At 43.3% G+C, this 19,727-nt stretch overlaps 1 protein-coding gene across 3 annotated transcripts in view; it reads left to right on the forward strand.

Moving 5' to 3' along the window:
* FECH (ferrochelatase) overlaps nucleotides 1-15,801 on the forward strand; it is a 31,962-nt gene extending 16,161 nt beyond the window's left edge. For all 3 annotated transcript variants that reach the window (XM_080821154.1, XM_080821152.1, XM_080821153.1), the window contains exons 6-11: nucleotides 2,567-2,673; nucleotides 6,177-6,275; nucleotides 9,261-9,368; nucleotides 9,807-9,971; nucleotides 13,752-13,811; nucleotides 14,285-15,801. In XM_080821154.1, coding sequence (XP_080677280.1) covers nucleotides 2,567-2,673; nucleotides 6,177-6,275; nucleotides 9,261-9,368; nucleotides 9,807-9,971; nucleotides 13,752-13,811; nucleotides 14,285-14,419 — 674 coding nt within the window. In that variant the 3' untranslated portion in view covers nucleotides 14,420-15,801. The remainder of the gene's footprint in view (nucleotides 1-2,566; nucleotides 2,674-6,176; nucleotides 6,276-9,260; nucleotides 9,369-9,806; nucleotides 9,972-13,751; nucleotides 13,812-14,284) is intronic.
* Nucleotides 15,802-19,727: the final 3,926 nt, after the last annotated feature.

Below are 19,727 nucleotides of genomic sequence, written 5' to 3' on the forward strand. Positions count from 1 at the left end.
CCTCGGTGCTTTAATGCAGTTGTGTAATGGATCAGAGATGAACGTTAAGCCACTTCTTATATTTGCGTAATAAACCCTATTTTTATGGCAACCCTAATATTCTCAGTAACGTAGCAAAGGTGATAGCTGTTTCCATTTTGAAATCAGAGGTACCCAGGTGGCATGAGAAATATTGGTATGTTTTTTCGTTGTGCTTTATTTATGGGTTGGTTTACTGGTTAAACCAAAGCCCAACTTGAGGTTCCCTTTGTAAACTTCTCTCAGTGTTCTAGATTTTGGAGGATATTACTGTGTGTTGTTTCCTGTATACTTAGATGGAGCAGGAGAATAGTCATGTTTGTCCTTCTCTGTAGCATCGGTAGTAGGTAAAGCTTCTACTGTTGCCCACAAATACATTTATTTGCATTTTGTTTCAAGGGTTGGGCTCAGCACATTTGACTCCCAAATTGCTTTTGGGTGTTAGTGCGTATTGTTTCTATAATTAGAAAGAGAAGCAAAAGACTGTCCGAGGAGATGTATGCCTTAAATATTTGCTCAGAGTCCCTATGAAAGTGCCTGAGTTCTCGGACACCCTCAAGAGTTTGAGCTGTGACTTCTTTTGGAAATATACCTCTGCAGCTCAAAATGTCTGCTAATATGTTATTGGAGAAAGAGTCAGATTTTTAAACTTCTAAGCATGGCTTTGCCTTGCTTTACACAATAGACCTCAAACGTAGGTGTGCCTGGGTGGCTCAGTCGGTTGGTTGAGCATCCAACTCTTGATTTCAGCTCAGGTCCTGATCTCGAGCCCCGAGTCAGGCTCCACGCTTAGTGTGGAGCTGCTTCTCCCCCTCCCTCTTCTCTTCTCCCTGCTTGTGCGCGCTCTCTCTCTTGCACGCCCTCGAATAAATACATAAGTGAATGAATGAGTGAAATCTTTAAAAGAAATGTATACTTCAACTGTAGATGTCTGCTCTTAAAATTAGACAAGTTAAGAAGATGGTAATTTGTATGTCAGAGGGTTGACTGGGTTTCATTTCACAGCTGAGTCTCCCAGTGGGTCTCAGGTGTCAGAGTCTTTGCGCCCTTTCCCTGGTCCATCTCACATGAAAAGGCAGGTACCTCGTCACTCAGGGATGCGAAAGCCTTTGGGAAGTGCATCCATTCTTGGATGCCAGGAGAGTGTTGTTTACCTGTTATATCATTTAGACCCACGTTGTTGGGGCAGAGCCAGGATATCCTGTATGTCAACCACATGCAGTTGTTTTGGTTCTATTTTCTCCTTCATTACTACTTCAGGTAGTTTATCAAATGTTTCCGAGTGACCCAGAAGAACTGATGTGGCTTCCAGAAGTCCTTCTGTGGCTTCAGAAGTCCTGAGGATGATATTCGCCTGTACGGTGTGGCTTGCAGTGTGACTATGCTGGTGACTCTGTGATTTCTGGAGAGGTTGTTTTCGAACATGCAGTGGACTCAATTTGGATTTATCTGACTCATTGGATTCCGGAATGAAATTATCTTTTTGAAAATTTCAGTTTTAGGCTAAGCGTACATTAGATTTAACTATGGGCTGTATCCGGGCTCTTATTTTAATCTGGAGACATACCAGATTAACAGCCTTCGTTGTTACAGAAACCGGTGTATTGATGTTGGGAAGCAGGGAAATGTTGTGGAACATTTACCCTATGTTAACATTGAGAAAGAGCCTCCGTGTTAGGATTGGTTGCATAGGATTAGACTTGGCCCATGTGGCAACTCCCCTCGGCCAGGAAAAAGTTCCATTGAGTTGGCACCATCTGCCTTCCTTCAGCCTTTGAATTTTTGTGATTTTGACCTCTTGGTTAAAAATACAAGTTTTGTTAGATTACTGGTAAGGATTTGCTACCCATTTAACTTAACCCTGGGGAATGATGATAATCTTGTAAAAGCAGATAAAAATAGAGAATGCTCGTACAAACCTAAGTAAGCTAGTCTTCTTATCAACAAGTCATTTAAAAAGATGGCTATAAATACTGTAAAGTAGAAAATATGCATCTCATAATATTAAATAAAAATATGCCAAGCACTGGGGATACAAAATTGCATACGTGCTACAGTTACAATTTTGGGAAACAGAACAGCTATACAGGAAAATAATAGGAAAGAACTCTGCTAGACTAAAACGATGGCTGTATTAGTCTGCTGGATCATGGCTGTTCTCTTTTTTCCTTTCTTCCCCACCCCTCACTTTTTCTGCTGGGGCTGATTACCTTCCTAATGAGGGGAGGGGATTAACATGCTTTCAGTTGTTAGACTTCGTTCCTCAAAAGAGCGGCCGTTTATATTTCATAAATCCTCTACCATCCTGTTTCTCACTGGAAATGGCCGCACTCGTCTTTGAAAGGCCATTGCAATTGATTGCTTTTTAGTGATCTTCATTTGCAGGGTAGTTAAATCTATCTGCATTTTAGAACGTTGAAATGATTGTAATTAGACCAATTCAGTACAGAAGCAGTTACCTATGTTGAACTTACTGCCTTTCCTAGTCTGTTTTTCATTTTCACTATCATCAACACGCATCTACTAAGCGGTCCCCTGTATGTTTCAGGCAGCAGCTTAAACGCGATTTACAGATACTATAACCAACTGGGCAAGAAGCCTGGGATGAAGTGGAGCACCATTGACAGGTGGCCCACACACCCGCTCCTCATTCAGGTAAGCCAGCCACTGGCCGCAGCCCCCTCGGCCCAGCTTCTGGGGTGGGTCGGGTTCTTGTCCCTGCCTAGTTTGTGGTGTCCTTACAAGCCGTACTGTTCTCTTGCTTAAATTGTGTGCTGGGGGGAAAAAAAAGTATTAGAGACTCGACTTGTTATGACAAGAGAAAATAAATTCGAAAAGTAAAGGTTAGAGTCTCCTTTCTTCGGATTAACAGTGTTAGTTACAAGCTAGAGCAGAATTATGTTTTCAGTTTCGTGTTTCCCAATAACCAGGACATGAAAGATTATACAAAGTGTTTCCATTAATTCACATTTATGTATTGAATGACTGACAGAGCCTATATTTTCTAAATCCTTTAAAACGACAAAAGGTTTTTAAAATTTTTCAAGGTACTAAATCTAAATGTTCTGACATGAAAATAGATTTAACATTTCTGGGGCTCCTGGGTGGCTCAGTGGGTTAAAGCCTCTGCCTTCGGCTTAGGTCATGATCCCAGGTTCCTGGGATCGGGCCCTGCATTGGGCTCTCTGCTTGGCAGGGAGCCTGCTTCCCCCTCTCTCTCTCTGCCTGCCTCTCTGCCTACTTGTGATCTCTGTCAAATAAATAAATAAAATCTTAAAAAAAAAAAAGAAAAAATAGATTTAACATTTCAGTTGAGAAAGTCATAGAAGAAATTTCAGATTTCTCCCGTACAGTTGTAATATTTTCATGAACACATGCTTGGTTTTTGGAGAATCCATTAAAACTACAATTCGAAAGCCAGTAGCTTTGAATTGGTGTTACTATTTACTTTTTTGCCATTCGTACTTGAGAGTAGTATTGGTAATTGCCCTAAAATGTACAAATATAGGTTTCTTCTGTCAGAGGAGATTTCTGCCTTTGAGTTAGTCTAGGTAGGAGACATACGAAGTGATTTAGGTTTCATCCTCTTTGTGTTTCACTCCATGGACATTTCTCTGGCAAAACAGCCCGGAGTCCCTTAAAATCTCACACCACTAGGTGGGGCCAGACGTCGGTAAATGCCGGCCGCTCTCCCCTGGAGCAGGCCTTGATCCTTAGGCACAGAGGTGATGTCGAGGGTTAACACTTAGGTGGAAAAACAGTTTTAAGTAAAAATGAAAAGGAGGTGCCTCCCCTCAGGGATGGGTGTAGTTCTGCTTTGAGGGCCCCCCCGGCCCCTTCGCTGTACCGCTGGGCGGAAAGCCCAGCCTGCCCCTCCCAGTTTGCTCTAGGCGGCCTGCGATGGGGAGCGAGGGCTTTCGGGTCAGCACTGACATGTGGTAGCAGAGAGCGGAGGGGTCTGCACAGCATCTGCCTGCCCTGATCCACCGAGCAATTAGGTTTGCATTAAAATTCAGCCCTTTGAAAAGGGGGAAGCAGAAAGACGGAAAGGTCTCTTAACTGAGGAAGTCTCCGCTCACAAAATGAAAGGGAATTTTCGGGGCATTTATCTGCCCTTCTAGATGGTGTGATTGAAGGCTCTGAGAGCCGCCTTCCTCCTTCATTCTGCAGAGAGATTGCGCATGGAGGACACCGCAGATGGATTGTAGGTGATCTAAGCAGCCTTCTCCTGGCCCCTGGCTCCCCGGTGTAGACGACGGCTTAGCATCTGTTGCAAGCCAGAACAAATTGTGTTTCTGCTCACTCTTTTGTTAGAGGAGAAAATGAAAAATGCTAACATTCTTTAGAAACAGAAGTTTATAGATAGGTTTTACGCTTCGTGACGGAGCTGACATGAGGACACTTGATATCTAGCAGACATTTTTTTAAAAAGCAAGTCAAACCCTAATCGGAAACTAAAAATACAGTTACAAATGAACACTGAAAATAACACCTTACTCTACAATTCTACTTGTTTTGGGTAGCAATTACTTGACATTGTCATTTCTGTGCTGTCATCCCTAATAGCGCTGTGCGGCGAGCTGCCAGGGTAATAGTAGTAAACATAGCTTCAGGTTCAGACTCCTACGTAGGCTTCACGGTGGGTCTCCTTCCCCGGGCCGCTGTCCGTCCAAACACAGGCCTTCCTGAGCATCCTTCGTTTCCAGGCACTGCAAGACCACCAGAAAATGTTGTTGTTGTTTTTTTTAATCTATATCTAATCTAATCACATTTACTCTGTAAAGTATAAATTTTGAAAAGGAAAGTCTCTGGGCACCATCTTGTACCTTTGTGCATTTATTCACCAAATTTGGAGGGGTTGGAGAGATTAGTAATATCTCAGTGCTGATTAGGGAATTATTTGCTCCTCTCATAGTATCAACCACTGATATATCAAAATACCAACAAGTGCAAAGGTACGTGGTTCTGGTAAATCATCCTTTATGATTTTTCAAAAACCTTTCTATTTGGAAGTAAGTTTAAACATGTAGAAAACTCACAAGACTAAGAAGAGTATAGGGACTAGACTCTTTGCCTAGATTCACAGATTATTAGCATTTATTCCGCTCCATCATTGGTATACTCTGTACGTGGGTGTGCATACAGTTTTCTTCTGAACCTTTTGAGAGTAACTTGTCTCTGTAAAACCACCCTTGACACCTAAATAGCAAGGACCTTCTCCTCCATAACCATGATCCAGTATTCAACCTCAGTAAATTTACCGTCGATACTTAAATTCATCTGATCTACATTCATATTCCGATTCTGTCAATTGACCCATTAATGTCCTTCGTAGCATTTGCTTTCTGAGTTAAGTGACGAAGAATGATTAAAGTGGAAGATGAAAGAAAGCCTCTTCACATCGGGTATTTCAGCACCTATTGATGTAGATCGGAAAGCGCCAACTAGACGACGGAGGGAATTAACTGGTCTGGTGGACAGAGCTTTGGAGGCGGAGGTGGGGCCCGCCTGGCAGCCCAGGTCCCGCAGATGTGACTGAATGGCCCCCAAGCCGGCCGCCTCTTCCCCCCTCTGTGAATTTAATGAGAGTTGGACAACCTCTCATCTGTTGTTACGAAGGTTGTTACGAAGACTGGCTGAGGGAGGATACTGGGCTCAGAAGGAGAAGGTCGTAAAAATAGAATAGTATTTTCTTATTCCTCTACTATTTGTGTCTAATGTATTTTAATGTCATAGGCCTGAAAGCCAAACTGAGGAAGATTTAGAAAGAGCCTGTAAGCTGTTTTCCTGCTAACCGAGCAAATGAGAGGTCTTAAAACAACTTCTCCTTCCCATCTGTGTCTTCTTTCCATCTGGAAGTGTGCCCTGTTCCTCCCGAGGGGAAGCAGATCCAGAGCGCTCATTTTCAGTGAGCCATTAGCGAGCTTCAGAAGTTTCCCATCAAATTCCCTAGGCCCCTGAAACCGTTATGAGCCATTTTCATGATGAACCAAAGCGAGAAGAGGCTGTACTGTTTGCAATTTTTTAAAAAGAGAGTTCCAGTTTTTGAGGGTTGCCAGGAGATTTTTGTCATAGCTCTCATTCTAAACACATTTTCTTTTCCTTCTATTTTGTTCTTCCTACCTCCTTCTCATCCTCCTTTCTTGCTGTCCCCACAGTGCTTTGCAGACCATATAGTGAAAGAACTGGACCATTTTCCACTTGAGAAGAGAAGTGAGGTGGTCATTCTGTTTTCGGCTCACTCCCTGCCGATGTCTGTAAGTAAGAGCGTGTTGTTGGGTGACTGGTAGAGGATTTCTGGATGTGGAAACGGGACCCAGCTTCTCAAACAGCCTGAGCCCAGTGCAAGGATGAGTTCTAACATCTCAGACTTACCTAGGTGCTCATTTTAACTAGACTCCTTTCTTGAAACGTAATTATAATTAATTCAAATTATAATATTATGAATAGGTATCTTCCTAATAACCCCCTTTGAAATGATAACTGGAAGGTGTACTAATGAGTAGCGATTTTCAGTACATGGGGCAGGTAGAGGAAGGCTGCTTTTGCCTGCCCCACTGAAGGAGCTCACCTGATGTCAGGGTCAGTGTCAAGCACTGAGGGCCTCCAGTTACACTGAACTATCTCAGGTCCCGTTCTTTTGTCAAGACTGGGTAGGGGCTACTTGAATTCCAGGAAGTGATTACAATTTTTAATCTGCTAGGACTAGAGCCCACATTTTAGCAAGTGAATATGGAGTGTATCACGTTATGATCTAGTTGCTCCTGAGTTTTTCACGTTACGCTGGATGTTCGCTAAAATACCACCTCCGCACGCCCTCCTCGTTGCACATGTGTGAACGAGAATGATCGAGCTAGTGTGCTGGGTGGTACAGAGGTGTGCATGGAATGAGCAGCCAGTTTCATCAGCTCAGAACTATCATCGTGCCCCAAAACAGTGCTTTTGAAGCCGGAGAGATGGAGAATGAGGTCTTCAGAGGTGCCATTTAGGGCTTAACTCCAGAGTTAATGCAGTTAACCCGAGTGTCTGGTGCCACTCTTCTAATCGGTCTTTAGTGCCACCTGCTGGTCACTGGGGTCGAGCCCTTACAGCTTTTCCACTCCGCCATCTCCACCCAGCCGGGCCGGTTCCGCTGTAGGTGGCTCGGGAGAGAAATTTCTCTCTTCTGGAAGCCTGCCTATTTTATTTTAACAAGTTCATAGTCTCTCTTCTGGTGTCATGCAAATCCTCTTCAAATGTGCGTCCCGCTGCTCCGCCCGCATCCTTTTCCTAACCGTGCTAGGTGTGATGAGGCCACATCTGAAGGGGAAGCTCTTGAACCCGGAGCGGAGGAAACACATTTTTCTACGTGAACGATTCCAGGTGCTGCCTGCCCTTCCCTCACCGCCCGCCGCACTTCCCTTTCCTTCCTCAGGGACCGAGCGTGCTGCTGCCAGCCTTCTTTGCTGCCCAGGGCCCCTGTGGGACTGAGGAGTGGGAAAAGACAAGGGATAGTCAAGGGAGAAGTCTGTTCAGGGGCCTTTTCTTTTCCCCTGCACTTGCTTCTAATCTTCTAATGGCTTTTTCCTCCTTCATGACTTTTAAAAGACTCATTATTTGCAAGTAATTTTAGACTTTAGGCAAAGTTGCAAAAACAGTACAGAGCATAGTATAGCATGCATATATACCCTCCCTGTACGTCCTCTCCTGCTGACATGTCCATAACCAGAGCACGGTGACCCAAACCAGGAAGGTAACCGCGGTGCAGTGCCATGAGCCCAAGGCCAGGCTCGTTCAGATTTCACCACTTCTTCCAAAATGATCTTTTGTTGTTCTGGGATCCAGTCTGGCATCCCATGTCACATTCCATTGGCACATCTCAGTATCCCCCAATCTGTGACAGTCCTCATGCTGCCCTGTCTTATCGTGACCTTGATACTTTTGAAGAATGATTTAGTGGAACGTCAGTCATTTCACAGCATGCTCCTGCACTTGGATCTGTCTGCTATTTCCCCGTGATTCGACTGAGGTTCTACAGTACTGGGAAGAACATCCCAGGGTGCTCTGTCCTCAGTGCATGGCGTGGGGGTACTTGATGACAAACATCCTACCACTGGCGATGTCATCCTCGGCTATTTGTCTAAGGTGGTGTCTGCTGGATTTGTACGTTGTAAGGTTACTGTTTTTCTCCTTGTAATTTCAAATATCTTAGGTGACATTTTCTGAGACTATGTAAGTGTCTTCTTCTTCCTTGACTTTTGCCCACTAATTTTAGCACGCTCCAGTAGATCTTGCCTGGAGCAGTTATTTCTGTGCTGTTCTAGTGGCGACTTTGTATTTCCCTCCTTCATTCTGTATTTAGGTTTCTAATGGTTTTTTAACTAACTTTTAGTAATATCATAAAATAGTTTATCAGTATTTCATTTCAACAATATTTATTGAGCACTATTCTATCCACTATATTCTAAGCACTGTTCCCTCCACTGTCATAGGATATGGGAATGAACAAAATAGGTAGAAGTCTATCCCCCCAGAGAGCAGGGGTGGGGGACAGATAATAAACATAGTACAGAAGAAAACAGTTCGGTATGTTAGGAGGTAATAAGTGGTATGGGAAGCAATCAAGCCATGCAAGGGGTTAGGGTGCCCATACACAGCTAAATGTTAAAGCAGTAAAAATAAAATTCCTGTTGAACATTTTTAAGAGTATTAACATGATGCCGCGTCAGGACCAGTCAGACATTCACAGTGCACAAAGCGTTCAACTTGCTGTCTGTTGCTGTGGGGCACATGGGGAGAGGAAAGGGGCTAGAAGGCGCAGGTGGTCTTCTCAAGGAGTCTGGAGTCTGAACCCCTGTGCTGCTTCTCCCCTCCATCTTACTCCAGCAGCACTTGCCCCTGTGTTGAGCTGGCCCCATGGATTCAGTATGGAGTATGGACGCCATCCATACAACGCTCGCAATCCTGCCTTTCCTACTTCAGCTGCGGAAATGGAGAGACTCATCCTCCCATGAATAGCACAGATGTAGAATTTGGCATATTCCTAGGTATTTAGAGATGCATGAGTACGCTGTTTTCCTTTGGCCCCTGAAGACGTAGATCCAAGGAAAGTTTGGCGAATGAGCTCGGATCGCATCATCATTAGTGCAGAAGACAAAAGGGGGGACTCTGGTCCCCGGCTCACAGCACCTCACAGCACAACCTGAGGCTCTTAGAACCCTTCATTGTGTTGGCGACTGAACACTCGTGTGTCTCCGCTGCAGGTGGTCAACAGAGGGGACCCCTATCCTCAGGAGGTGGGCGCCACTGTGCAGAGAGTCATGGATAAACTGGGTTACTCCAACCCCTACCGACTCGTGTGGCAGTCTAAGGTAGGTGGTTTCTACATGCTTGAGGGCAGTCAGCAATTCCAAGGACGTCTATTTTAGGACTTAGTTATAAAATGATTCGGTTTGGCTCTTTAATATACACAGCATGTTCTATAACCTGATGGCTCACCATGAGCAGAGGAACTCTGCAAGCAGGACAAGAAATGGACAAGAAATCAAGTGACTAGTTGAATTTCATTGATTTAATGTATTATTTTTTGTTGTAATGATAGAAATTGTGACTTATTTGTATTATACCAACTTCGAGAAGGATTCAAGCTTAATACAGAAATACTGAAAGCCACTAACACAGATTAAAGCGTGGCCCTCGCTCTTACCAGGAGGGGGGTGTGTGTGTGGGTCCAGGACAGTGGGCTGTGGTGTGCCACAGACACAGGGAGAAGTGGGTCCCTGTGTGCCTTCCATTCTCGTTTCTCACAGGTTGGTCCGATGCCCTGGCTGGGCCCTCAAACAGATGAGACTATCAGAGGGCTTTGTGAGAGGGGAAGGAAGAACATTCTTTTGGTTCCAATAGCATTTACCAGCGATCACATTGAAACGCTGTATGAACTGGACATCGAGTACTCTCAAGTTCTAGCTAAAGAGGTGAGTGTGATTATTAATCGCATTCACGAACTGCGATTTGTTTTGAAAGGAAACTATCTCTGAAATGTTACAATAATTGTATCATTTAAAAGTATTGCTCAGTGGTTAGCAGAGGGGAGGTGGGTGGGGCATGAGGGAAGTAGGAGGAGGGGTTCAGAGCACAGCCTGTCTTGATGAACACTGAGTAACGCGCAGAACTGTTGAATCACTATATTGTATATCTGAAACAAGAACACAGTGTGTTAACTACACTGGAAAAAAAAATTTGTTACATTGTTTGCTACAACTTTTGTGTGTACCATGGCCTCCTAATTCTGGGTGACACTTAGCCTGAGTTCATTTGCACACATCAGGGTAATCCCATGTCAGCCCAGCGGTGGGGAAGCACTTTTGTGCCTGTGTGAACCCGGGTTCTCAGGCATTACTGACAGCAACGTCATTTTGTCCCATGTGAGTCACTGTACTACCTGGAAGTGATAAACTACATTTTCTTAAGAAAAAAATAATTGTTCTTCTCACCAGTTTGGAGGAAAAGAATTGTATTGTGCTATCATTCCTTTTCTTGGCCTGATGGCGCCTTTTACTTGGGGCTTTTACACGGGTTCTTGGTGGGTTTTGAGGCATAGAAGAGTCCTTGTCATTTAGAAGAAGACCGTGGAATGAACACTGAAGCAGTGTGTGTTCTAATTCCCTTGACCTCTTCTGTACACTTACTTAATTAGCTGTTTGCAGTGGTGTTGTGATCAATCTGATTGTTGAAATAACAAATACCATCCTTAGTGTCTTGTAATCTAAGATGGATGTGAGTTAGGGTTCATTCACAGCAGAGAAAAACCTACTGTTCTCCCATCTTACAGCTTTCGAGGGCCGGCCTGAAACATGAATCCAGTTTATAGCATTGTTTCTGTGGGGAATGGTGGTAACTGTAGGACCCAGGAAGTGCTTCCCCCTCTCATCTTCTGCCAGAACTGATCCTGGTCCTTCCCATGCGTGATTGATGGAGGCCCGGCCTCAAAGGATACTTCACCCTCTCCGGGACTGGGTGGCAGGTGCAGGGAGAGAGTGGGTTGGGGGCAGCTTTAGCTAGCACCTAGCCCCACAGGTTTGTGTTTATGCAATGCATGCTGGTCATCAATCAAACGTTGAGGAAGTTAGAGGGTGCGTAAATTGCTTGTCAATAGTTCTGATACAGAATTTATGGTGAAGTTGTAATTGGCTAAAGTGAGGTTGCAGGGTTGTCTACGAATTTCATGTAATGGTGCCTTCCATATCCCACCCTGACCTTGACTAACTGTGAACTTGCTAAAAAGAGACGTGCAAATATGGGTCATTCCAGTGTGTTTGGAAAGTAAGTTTTGTTTGTGTTGAATGATAATTCACATTTATTAATATCACTAAACCGAGGTTATTCCTCAGGATTCAAATGGATTATTTAGTGACTAATAAATTAGTCCATAGAGAGAATAAAGTTTAGCTACAGTTTATCTCATTATTCTGTTGGGAGAATAGACTGTGTTTAAAATGACTTTCTTTAAAAAATAGTTTGGATTTTTTCTTAAGATGAAGTGATTGCTTTTTGGTAATACAAATAATAAAGAGCTCAGATAATTCAGAGAAGTATTGCATAGAGAGTAGAGCGCATTCAGAATCATACCCCGGAGACGGCCGCCTGGGTGGCTCAATCCGTTGAGCGTCTTGACTCTTGATTTTGGCTCAGATCCTGATCTCAGGGTTGTGAGGTCGGGCTCTGCACTGAGTGTGGAGCCTGCTTAGGATTCTCTCTCTCCCCCTCCCCCTCCACTACCTCCCTCTCTCTCTCTCTTTCTCTTTTTAAGATTTTATTTATTTATTTCACAGACAGATAGAGAGCACAAGTAAGCAGAGTGACAGGCAGAGGGAGAGGGAGAAGCAGGCTCCCTGCTGAGCAAGGGAGCCCGATTCAGGGCTGGATCCCAGGACCCTGGAATCATGACCTGAGCCGAAGGCAGCCGCTTAACCAACTGAGCCACCCAGGCAAACCACCACCCCACCTTAAAAAAAATCTTACCCTGAGAGATGTTAATATTTTAATAAAAATACATCCCCTTTTTTCTCCGAATGTATGTGTACTTTAATAAAAATGGTATGCCCCTACATGTTTATGAATAAAATACTATTTTTGCATGGTATTTTATTCATACTGTTTTATAACCTTTTTTTCCCCTTAAAAATATATGGACCTAAATGAATAAATGTAATTAGATCTATGTAATTATTATTATTATATTTTAAGATTTTTATTTATTTATTTGACAGAGAGATCACAAGTAGACAGAGAGGCAGGCAGAGAGAGAGAGGAGGAAGCAGGCTCCCCGCTGAGCAGAGAGCCCTATGCGGGGCTCCATCCCAGGACCATGGGATCATGACCTGAGCTGAAGGCAGAGGCTTTAACCCACTGAGCCACCCAGGGGCCCCAGATCTATATAATTATTTTAAATGAATCCTTGATCAATATATATTTAAGATATTTCCAACTTTTTACTTTCCTAAACTGCTCTGTAATAAACATCATTTTCTTTTTTTTTTTTTTTCTATTTATTCTCTTAGGGAAAATTCCTAGAAATGGAATTTAAATGTTGATAGATATTTTACTGGATTGCCTTACAGCGTTGTGTCCTTTGACTCTCCCAACCATAGTGTTCAAGAAGACTGCCAGCATTGGGTGTCTTGCTGTCACTGACTTCCACATGGAGTTTTAGAATATAGTCTCCTTTTTTCCTTTTTTCTTTTTAAAAAGATTCATTTCTTTATTTGAGAGAGCTTGCAAGCATGCTCACATGTGTGGGGGGGGGGGCGGTGGGGGCAGGAGGGACAGAGGGAGGGAGGAGAGAGAGAGACTCTTGAGCAAACGCCCTGCTGAGCACGGAGCCTGATATGGGGCTCGATCTCAAGACCCTGAGATTATGACCTGAGCCAAAATCAAGAGTTGGTCGTTTCACCAACTGAGTCACCCAAGCTCTGTGAATACAGTTTCTTTTTGGGTTGAGAACTATGTGTTTGCTGAATCACCATTTTTCCCATGCTGGTTAAAGTTAATTTAAAAGATGAAACAACCGAAAAGCCATCGCAGCATTTCGGAAAGGGAAAGAGATCTTGACTACCTGCGTGAAAAATGATTAGATGTTTCTTAATTATTTGGGGGATAATCAACTGGGTATTTTGGAGGGAAGCAAGGATGATAGTAAAACAGTCCTCGGGTTTTATTTTGGGTTTTTCTATGTAAGACTATATTTAAAAACTCCACTCTGCATTGGAAGCCATCTAGGTTCAAAATACCTTAAATTGATCTACCTCTTTTGGCAGTTAGAATCAAGACAGGCATAAAGATTTATTTAATTAAAGCAACATTCTGCTTAGGTAGAGCCTGTCAAAGTGTGTATTAGAAAGGTAGAATAAAAAAAGAATAGTAAGCAGATTTGAGTTCCTTGAGAATTCTGTCAAATACAGCCTCAAAAAACGGTTTAGAAACTGAGCACCTATGCGGAAGGGAATCGGGTGGGGGGAGGAATAGATATTGAGAGCAGTTTTATGATAACAGAGGTGAAAATCTACATCTGTGTCTGGGCCCGGGACTGTTTGCATTTCTGAGCCGCCTGGGAACACTTTGGAAGTCGGGCTTTTAAGTTGTGTATGCATCTAAGTCCATTTATTTATTTATTTATTTGTAGCTGTTTCTTTAAAAAAAAAAAAAGGAAAATAAAATGTGTGTGTGTTTTTCCTTCTTTTTCTCATTTGATTCAGTGTGGAGTTGAAAACATCAGAAGAGCAGAGTCTCTTAATGGAAATCCATTGTTCTCCAAGGTATCTATAGTGTTACAACCATTTTAGTAGAACATATCGGAGAGAAATCCTCTGAGAAACTCTTACAGAATATTGGTTTTCTCACATATTAGAACATTTTGAGTTCCAATTAATTACAAAAATAAAATCGAATTCCTTATACTCTTGCTCCTTTTTCCTTTATATAGCCCCAATTTTCTTATTTCTACCCATCTATAACCATGACGGATTTAAGACCTGCCTTCCAGAGGCAGGGTTTAGCAGGTAGGGTAAGAGGATGTCCTCTAAAATCTCTATTTTAACTTTTCTCTAAGCTGAGGGTCTTTAAGAAATGAAGATGTTAGAGAATCCAGTTCAAAGCAGTCATAATTCACATGAAAAAACCAACCCTCAGCCACAGTGATTATTGGGGCAGATGGGAGGGGGAGATGCGCGGGGGGGACAGCAGACGTTTTGCTTCTGAGGAATCTCTGCTTCTTGTTGCCGTCTTCCAGGCCCTGGCCGATCTGGTGCTCTCACACATCCAGTCAAACGAGCTGTGCTCCAAGCAGTTGACTCTGAGTTGTCCGCTCTGTGTAAATCCTGTCTGCAGGGAGACTAAATCCTTCTTCACCAGCCAGCAGCTGTGACCCCTGCCGGAGGACCCCGTGGGATTAGGCAAATGTCCAACCCCCAGATGCCCCGGTTGCGGAGGAGATGTATTTAGAGGTCAAGAAAGAAAGTTATACTGGTATCTGTACAGCCCTCGGGCACAAATTGCGTGATTTCTTGAAGAACAGACTCTGAAATCCTTATTGGGGTTTTCTATTTTTTATGCCCGTACAGTAAGCATTTATAGTCCCCCTCTGTGGGTAGAGTTACCAGTTTGGAATGTCCACTGGGCTATTTAAAAAATGAGTTTTAAAAATTTATCTGAATAGATGCACACATATTTTAAATATAGATTTTGGTTTTATTGCCCCAAACCCCTGCAAGGATAGCTGTGGGCTGTCAGCGTGCATGAGCTCTGTTTACAGTCTTGTGCAAATAGTTGGTGGTTCTTGTTTTTGAAGGGAACGTCGTTGAACAAAGGAAATATAATTTGAAAAGGAACTGTTACCTGGCCTTTCCCTAAGCCCGTGGGGCCCAGAGTGCCTGTGAGGTGGTGTGGTTGCCTGCAATGGCTGTTACTGCCAGTGATGTTGCGATTAATTTGTCATTTGGGGACTTAACGTGTGAACCTCACTTTCTTCACCCTAAAACCAAATGAAGTACAGATTCTGGAAGCGCTTTAGGATTCCCCAGGCACACAAGGCTGATAGACGTGTAGAAATCTAGTGTTTGTCATCCGTGCTCTATGGTACCACCAACAGGAAAGGGGGCTCCCCCTGTATCCTGTCCCCAGGGCTGGTGAGGCTGGGAAATGCTCACGATGGGCTTCAGCTGTAAAGCTCGTCCCAGGACCGAGTGAACCTTTCCGTGGAGCATCTTCATTTTGGTTGAATGTCTTCTTTCTGCCTATTTGTTTGAAGCATTATTTTACAAAGTCAGCTATGTTTTGTAATCTTGAATTCTTTCTTAACTTACAATTTTTATTATAAAAATTATATAACCCTCACTAGAACTTTGAAAAGTAGAGAAAAGAGAAATAACCACTCTAATGCAACAGCCATTAATCATGTTGTTATATCTCATGCCATTCCTTTCCTGTGGATATTTTTAATGCTACTGTAACCTTGAATTTATGAGTGAAAAGTTGTTCTAAAAATGTGGAAATAATGTAAGATCAGAATCTGATCTCCTATACCTGGATTTAAATGGATTAAAAAAATCTCTGATGGATCCGTAATGAATTTGTAATGATTACCTTCTCTTTCCTCCAAGCTCTAAAACTTTGTTCTTCAAAAGAGCATGTCTTTGATGTTTTTAAAGCCAGTTCTTAAACTGAGGTGTTAGAGGAGTCATAGATCTTCTATATTTGGGATTTACTATATTAATAAATATTATCACATCATTAAGGTTTTAACAATTTGATCCGTGCTCTCTGTGAAATCAAAACTAGTGCAAGTTAGTTAATAATCAAAATTATTAAATAGGAGGAATTTACTTTGGAATACAGGAAAAGAAACATGCTGTCCATTTTGGTTAATAATTTTCCCACACTGGTAACAGCTCTGAAGTTTGAGTAACAGGTGCATTTTTTTCCAAATTTGTTTTCCTGGTAGTAGATTGTGTTTCCAGAGAAAGGTGCAGGGCATGGATAGTCGGCTGTTACCATCAGGTTTGGGGGATTAACTTCAAGGTAGACATGGTGACTGTTGCACAGTGGAGTGAATGCTCTGGGTCAGTGGGATGGCCCTGGAAGGCAGGATATGCTTAGAGCCCTTCTCCCTGCGGCACATCTGCTAAGGGCCTGCTGCACTTTGATTGTATTATGCAGATGTTACAGAAAACTCCAATTCAGGAGTCTTCTTCTTCTTCTTCTTCTTTTTTTTTTTTAAGATTTTTAAATTTATTTGACAGATACACAATGAGAGAGGGAGCACAAGCGGTGGGAATGGGAGGGGGAGAAGCAGTCTTCTGCGGAGCAGGGAGCACAATGTAGGGCTTGATCCCAGGACCCTGGGGAATCATGACCTGAGCCGAAGGCTAATGCTTGACCAGACTGAGCCACCCAGGCACCTGCAATTCAGGAGTCTTGCTAGGATATCTGAAAACCCTTATTTGCTAAGGAAACCTCTCAATCAACAGTGACTGGGCTGTTTGGAATAATATCCTTGACTGTGAGCGGGACCAGATTGGCCCTTGTAGTGAGAGGCCGAGGGTGTTATTGGGATCCCTGTTCATGGCATGGGTTGTCCTGAGCAGGGTTACCTGGGACTGTTAATTAACCAAAGATGCGGAAGGGTCACACTCGAGGGGGGCACGTGGTAGGACAAAATCCGTGACTGTTCTTCTCGGAGCTGATAGTCTTTGAGGATGGTAATGCCCTTTGTCAACTTTGAAGTATCCATGTTGTCCCTGGTAATTCATTAGCCAGTGCGCTGCGGGCAGCGCCTTCTTGGGAACAGACGTGGCTCTACCTGATGCATCAACCCGCACAGGAGACTTGCCGGCGCTGTGGCCAGGAGGCAGTGTCGCCTCCTGGGGTCCGTGGAAGGCCCAGCTCTCTGGACAGACAGCACAGAAGGATGGAACGCTCCTAAAGAATCTGCCTTCTGGAACTACTTACCTTTTTTAAATTCAAAGAAATGTTTGCACTCGACAAAGATTTAGTCTGCTTGAGGAGAAATGAAACTCCTTATTAACAGCCCTATAAATGTCCCTCAGTGACTCGTTGGTGCTGACCACATAGGGAGCCCTCATGACTTCCTGAGAGTACCTCAGACGACTCATCCTCGCTCAGTAACCCCATGGACAGAACGTTACATTTCTCTAGGATTCCGTTAAATTTTTCTTTCTGACTAAAATTATTGAGACGGGGGTGGCTATGTAGATAGGAAGAGAAGGGGGATTTTCCGCTCCACGTTGCCCAAATTAAGCCTGTCAGAAGCGACATCAGATCCACAATCCTAAAGTCATTGTAGGTCATTTACATGTTTAGCTGATCTTGAAAATAGATTAATTTCTCTTTGAGGAAAATACACTGATTTGGTGGGATGAGGTTCTCAGAATAAAGTTGTTGCATTTTGTTTTTTCCCGTTGGCCAATCTGTTCTTTCTCATAAATTGGGCATTTAATCCAGGAAACTTTAAGGTATGGAAGAGAGGACATTTGCTCAATCAGGTGCCGCTGTGTTTCTCCAACATATGTCACTAAACCGAGATGGTGAGCCCACACCACTGGGCAGCAGTGAGACCTACATCAGTCCCAGAATCAGGAACCACATGGGCCTATGGTCCTAGAACTCCCCTGTGTTCATTCCTCCCTCCTGGGGGTTGAGGTCATGGGGGAAGGGGCCAGCTGGTGTAGCTAGAGCTGGAAGGCAGCAGTTAAAGCTGGCAGCCAGAGCGAGAAAATGTCTGTGTGTGCCCACGTGTGGACGTAAGTGCATGAAGCTGGGGCCTTTAGTACCTTGACTCTAAGCTCTTAACCTCACCTGAGAAACCCCTTCTGTCGGAATCCTGAAGATGGCACAGGAACATACGTCCCAACACTGAATGGAAATGGGAAATCTGTTGAGTTGTCACAAGGCAGAAAAGCAAATTTGGAGCTGTTGCTCAAACTAGTGCCTTGAATTAAAATCATTCAGTTTCTTAGTCTCAATAGCAATATGGGGAATCCTCAGAAGAAGACAAAAGCTAGCCATTCCTTTCATTACTTCTAAAAATTATGAAATTCAAAACATGTCATCACGGCCATGTCCCAGAAAGGCTTTGTAAATATTAGGAGTTTTGTTCTAATTGCCTAATAATTGAGATTCCTTCGTAACGAGTTGCTTCAGTAGCTTCTCAGTCCAGGTGTGGCTTTTTGGCCACGTTTATATTATATGTATTATTTATATTATATTTCACTTTATTGAAACTAGTGTCATAAGGTTTCAGAGTCCATACATCCAATGGATTGAATCTGAATTAGGAAACCTGCCTTATGCTTGAATTGTTGTCAGTTGAAGTATTTAATCATGCCGTAATGGTGTTCAGTGCGCTTCCCTAACTAGAATTCCTGGTTACTTTACACGGTGGCACCTGAAAACTTCTGACTTTTGATTTTTTGCTAGATTTCTTCCAGCTAGACAGTTGTGTGTTGTGACTACTATCTGACCTTTGCCTTAAATGTTGTGCCTCTTTTCAAAATCCACTTACTTTGGAAAGGATTAAGTGTGCCCAATTAGACAGCACCCAGCTGAGCTGTGGGGACCGGTGGGTGCTGGAGAGGAATAAGGTGATGTCGTCCGTATTTGCCCCGTGGCCCTAACATGACCGCAGGAGCGCGTGGTGCGGGAGCTGAGTCTTCCAGGAGCTCCGGGGGGTAGATGCCCCCTAGAGAACACATGCGTAACCTAGGTCCCAGGGAAGGAAGACGGCCTTTTGCTCTTGCTGTGGGAATCTTATTAAGCTTCTCTACAGGAAGAAGGACGTGGAAAACGAATGCAGCCGATGATCATCGGTTTCTTACGATATACTCTGATAGCGCTGGCTTAGTTGTTTTTAGCTGAAATCATTAGCTTCCATTTTTAGTAGAACAAACTACTGGCCAAATTAGCCTATAGTAAGCCATTAAGATGGATGTTAGAATTAAAAACATTTTTGGAAAAAAGCCTGGTTTGAGCCTTTGTTTGAAGCCTTTGGGCAGGAATTGGGTCCTGTTTCTGGTTGCTTGAGAGCTGTCACTCCGACGTTCCAGGTGTGCCGCTCCTGGTGTGGGAATGCACGGGCCAACCTTTCTGCCGGCCGCCTCCCCTGTGGGTCAGAGCTTTACTTGCCTGACAGGTTAAGAAGCAATAGATTTTACCCTGAGAATTCATGAAGTAGTCTTTTCCTGGGGGGGGGAAATATATATATAATATATACATTTAATATAGATATAATTATATATTTATATATAAATACATATAAATATATAAATAATATATAGAGAGAAATATGTAAATTATATATATATATATAGAATTGGCTGTACAGACATAGAAGCCAGGGTGTGCAGGTCGATTGTTAAAATGTCTATTAAACAGCAATTGTTAAAAATTCTCTATCTTAAATCATATGAAAACCAAAAGTAGCAAATATTCAAAATTCATCACGTCTCAATTCTTTTACTCCATTTAAAAAATATATTTTATTTATTTGACAGAGATCACAAGTAGGGAGAGAGGCAGGGGAGAGGAGGGGGTAGCAGGCCTCCCGCTGAGCAGAGAGCCCGATGCGGGGCTTGATCCCTGGACCCCGAGATCATGACCTGAGCAGAAAGCAGAGGCTTAACCCACTGAGCCACCCAGGCGCCCCTTTTACTCCATTT

The sequence above is a fragment of the Martes martes genome (genome assembly GCF_963455335.1).
Source record: "Martes martes genome assembly, chromosome: 13".
NCBI classification, from domain to species: domain Eukaryota; kingdom Metazoa; phylum Chordata; class Mammalia; order Carnivora; family Mustelidae; genus Martes; species Martes martes.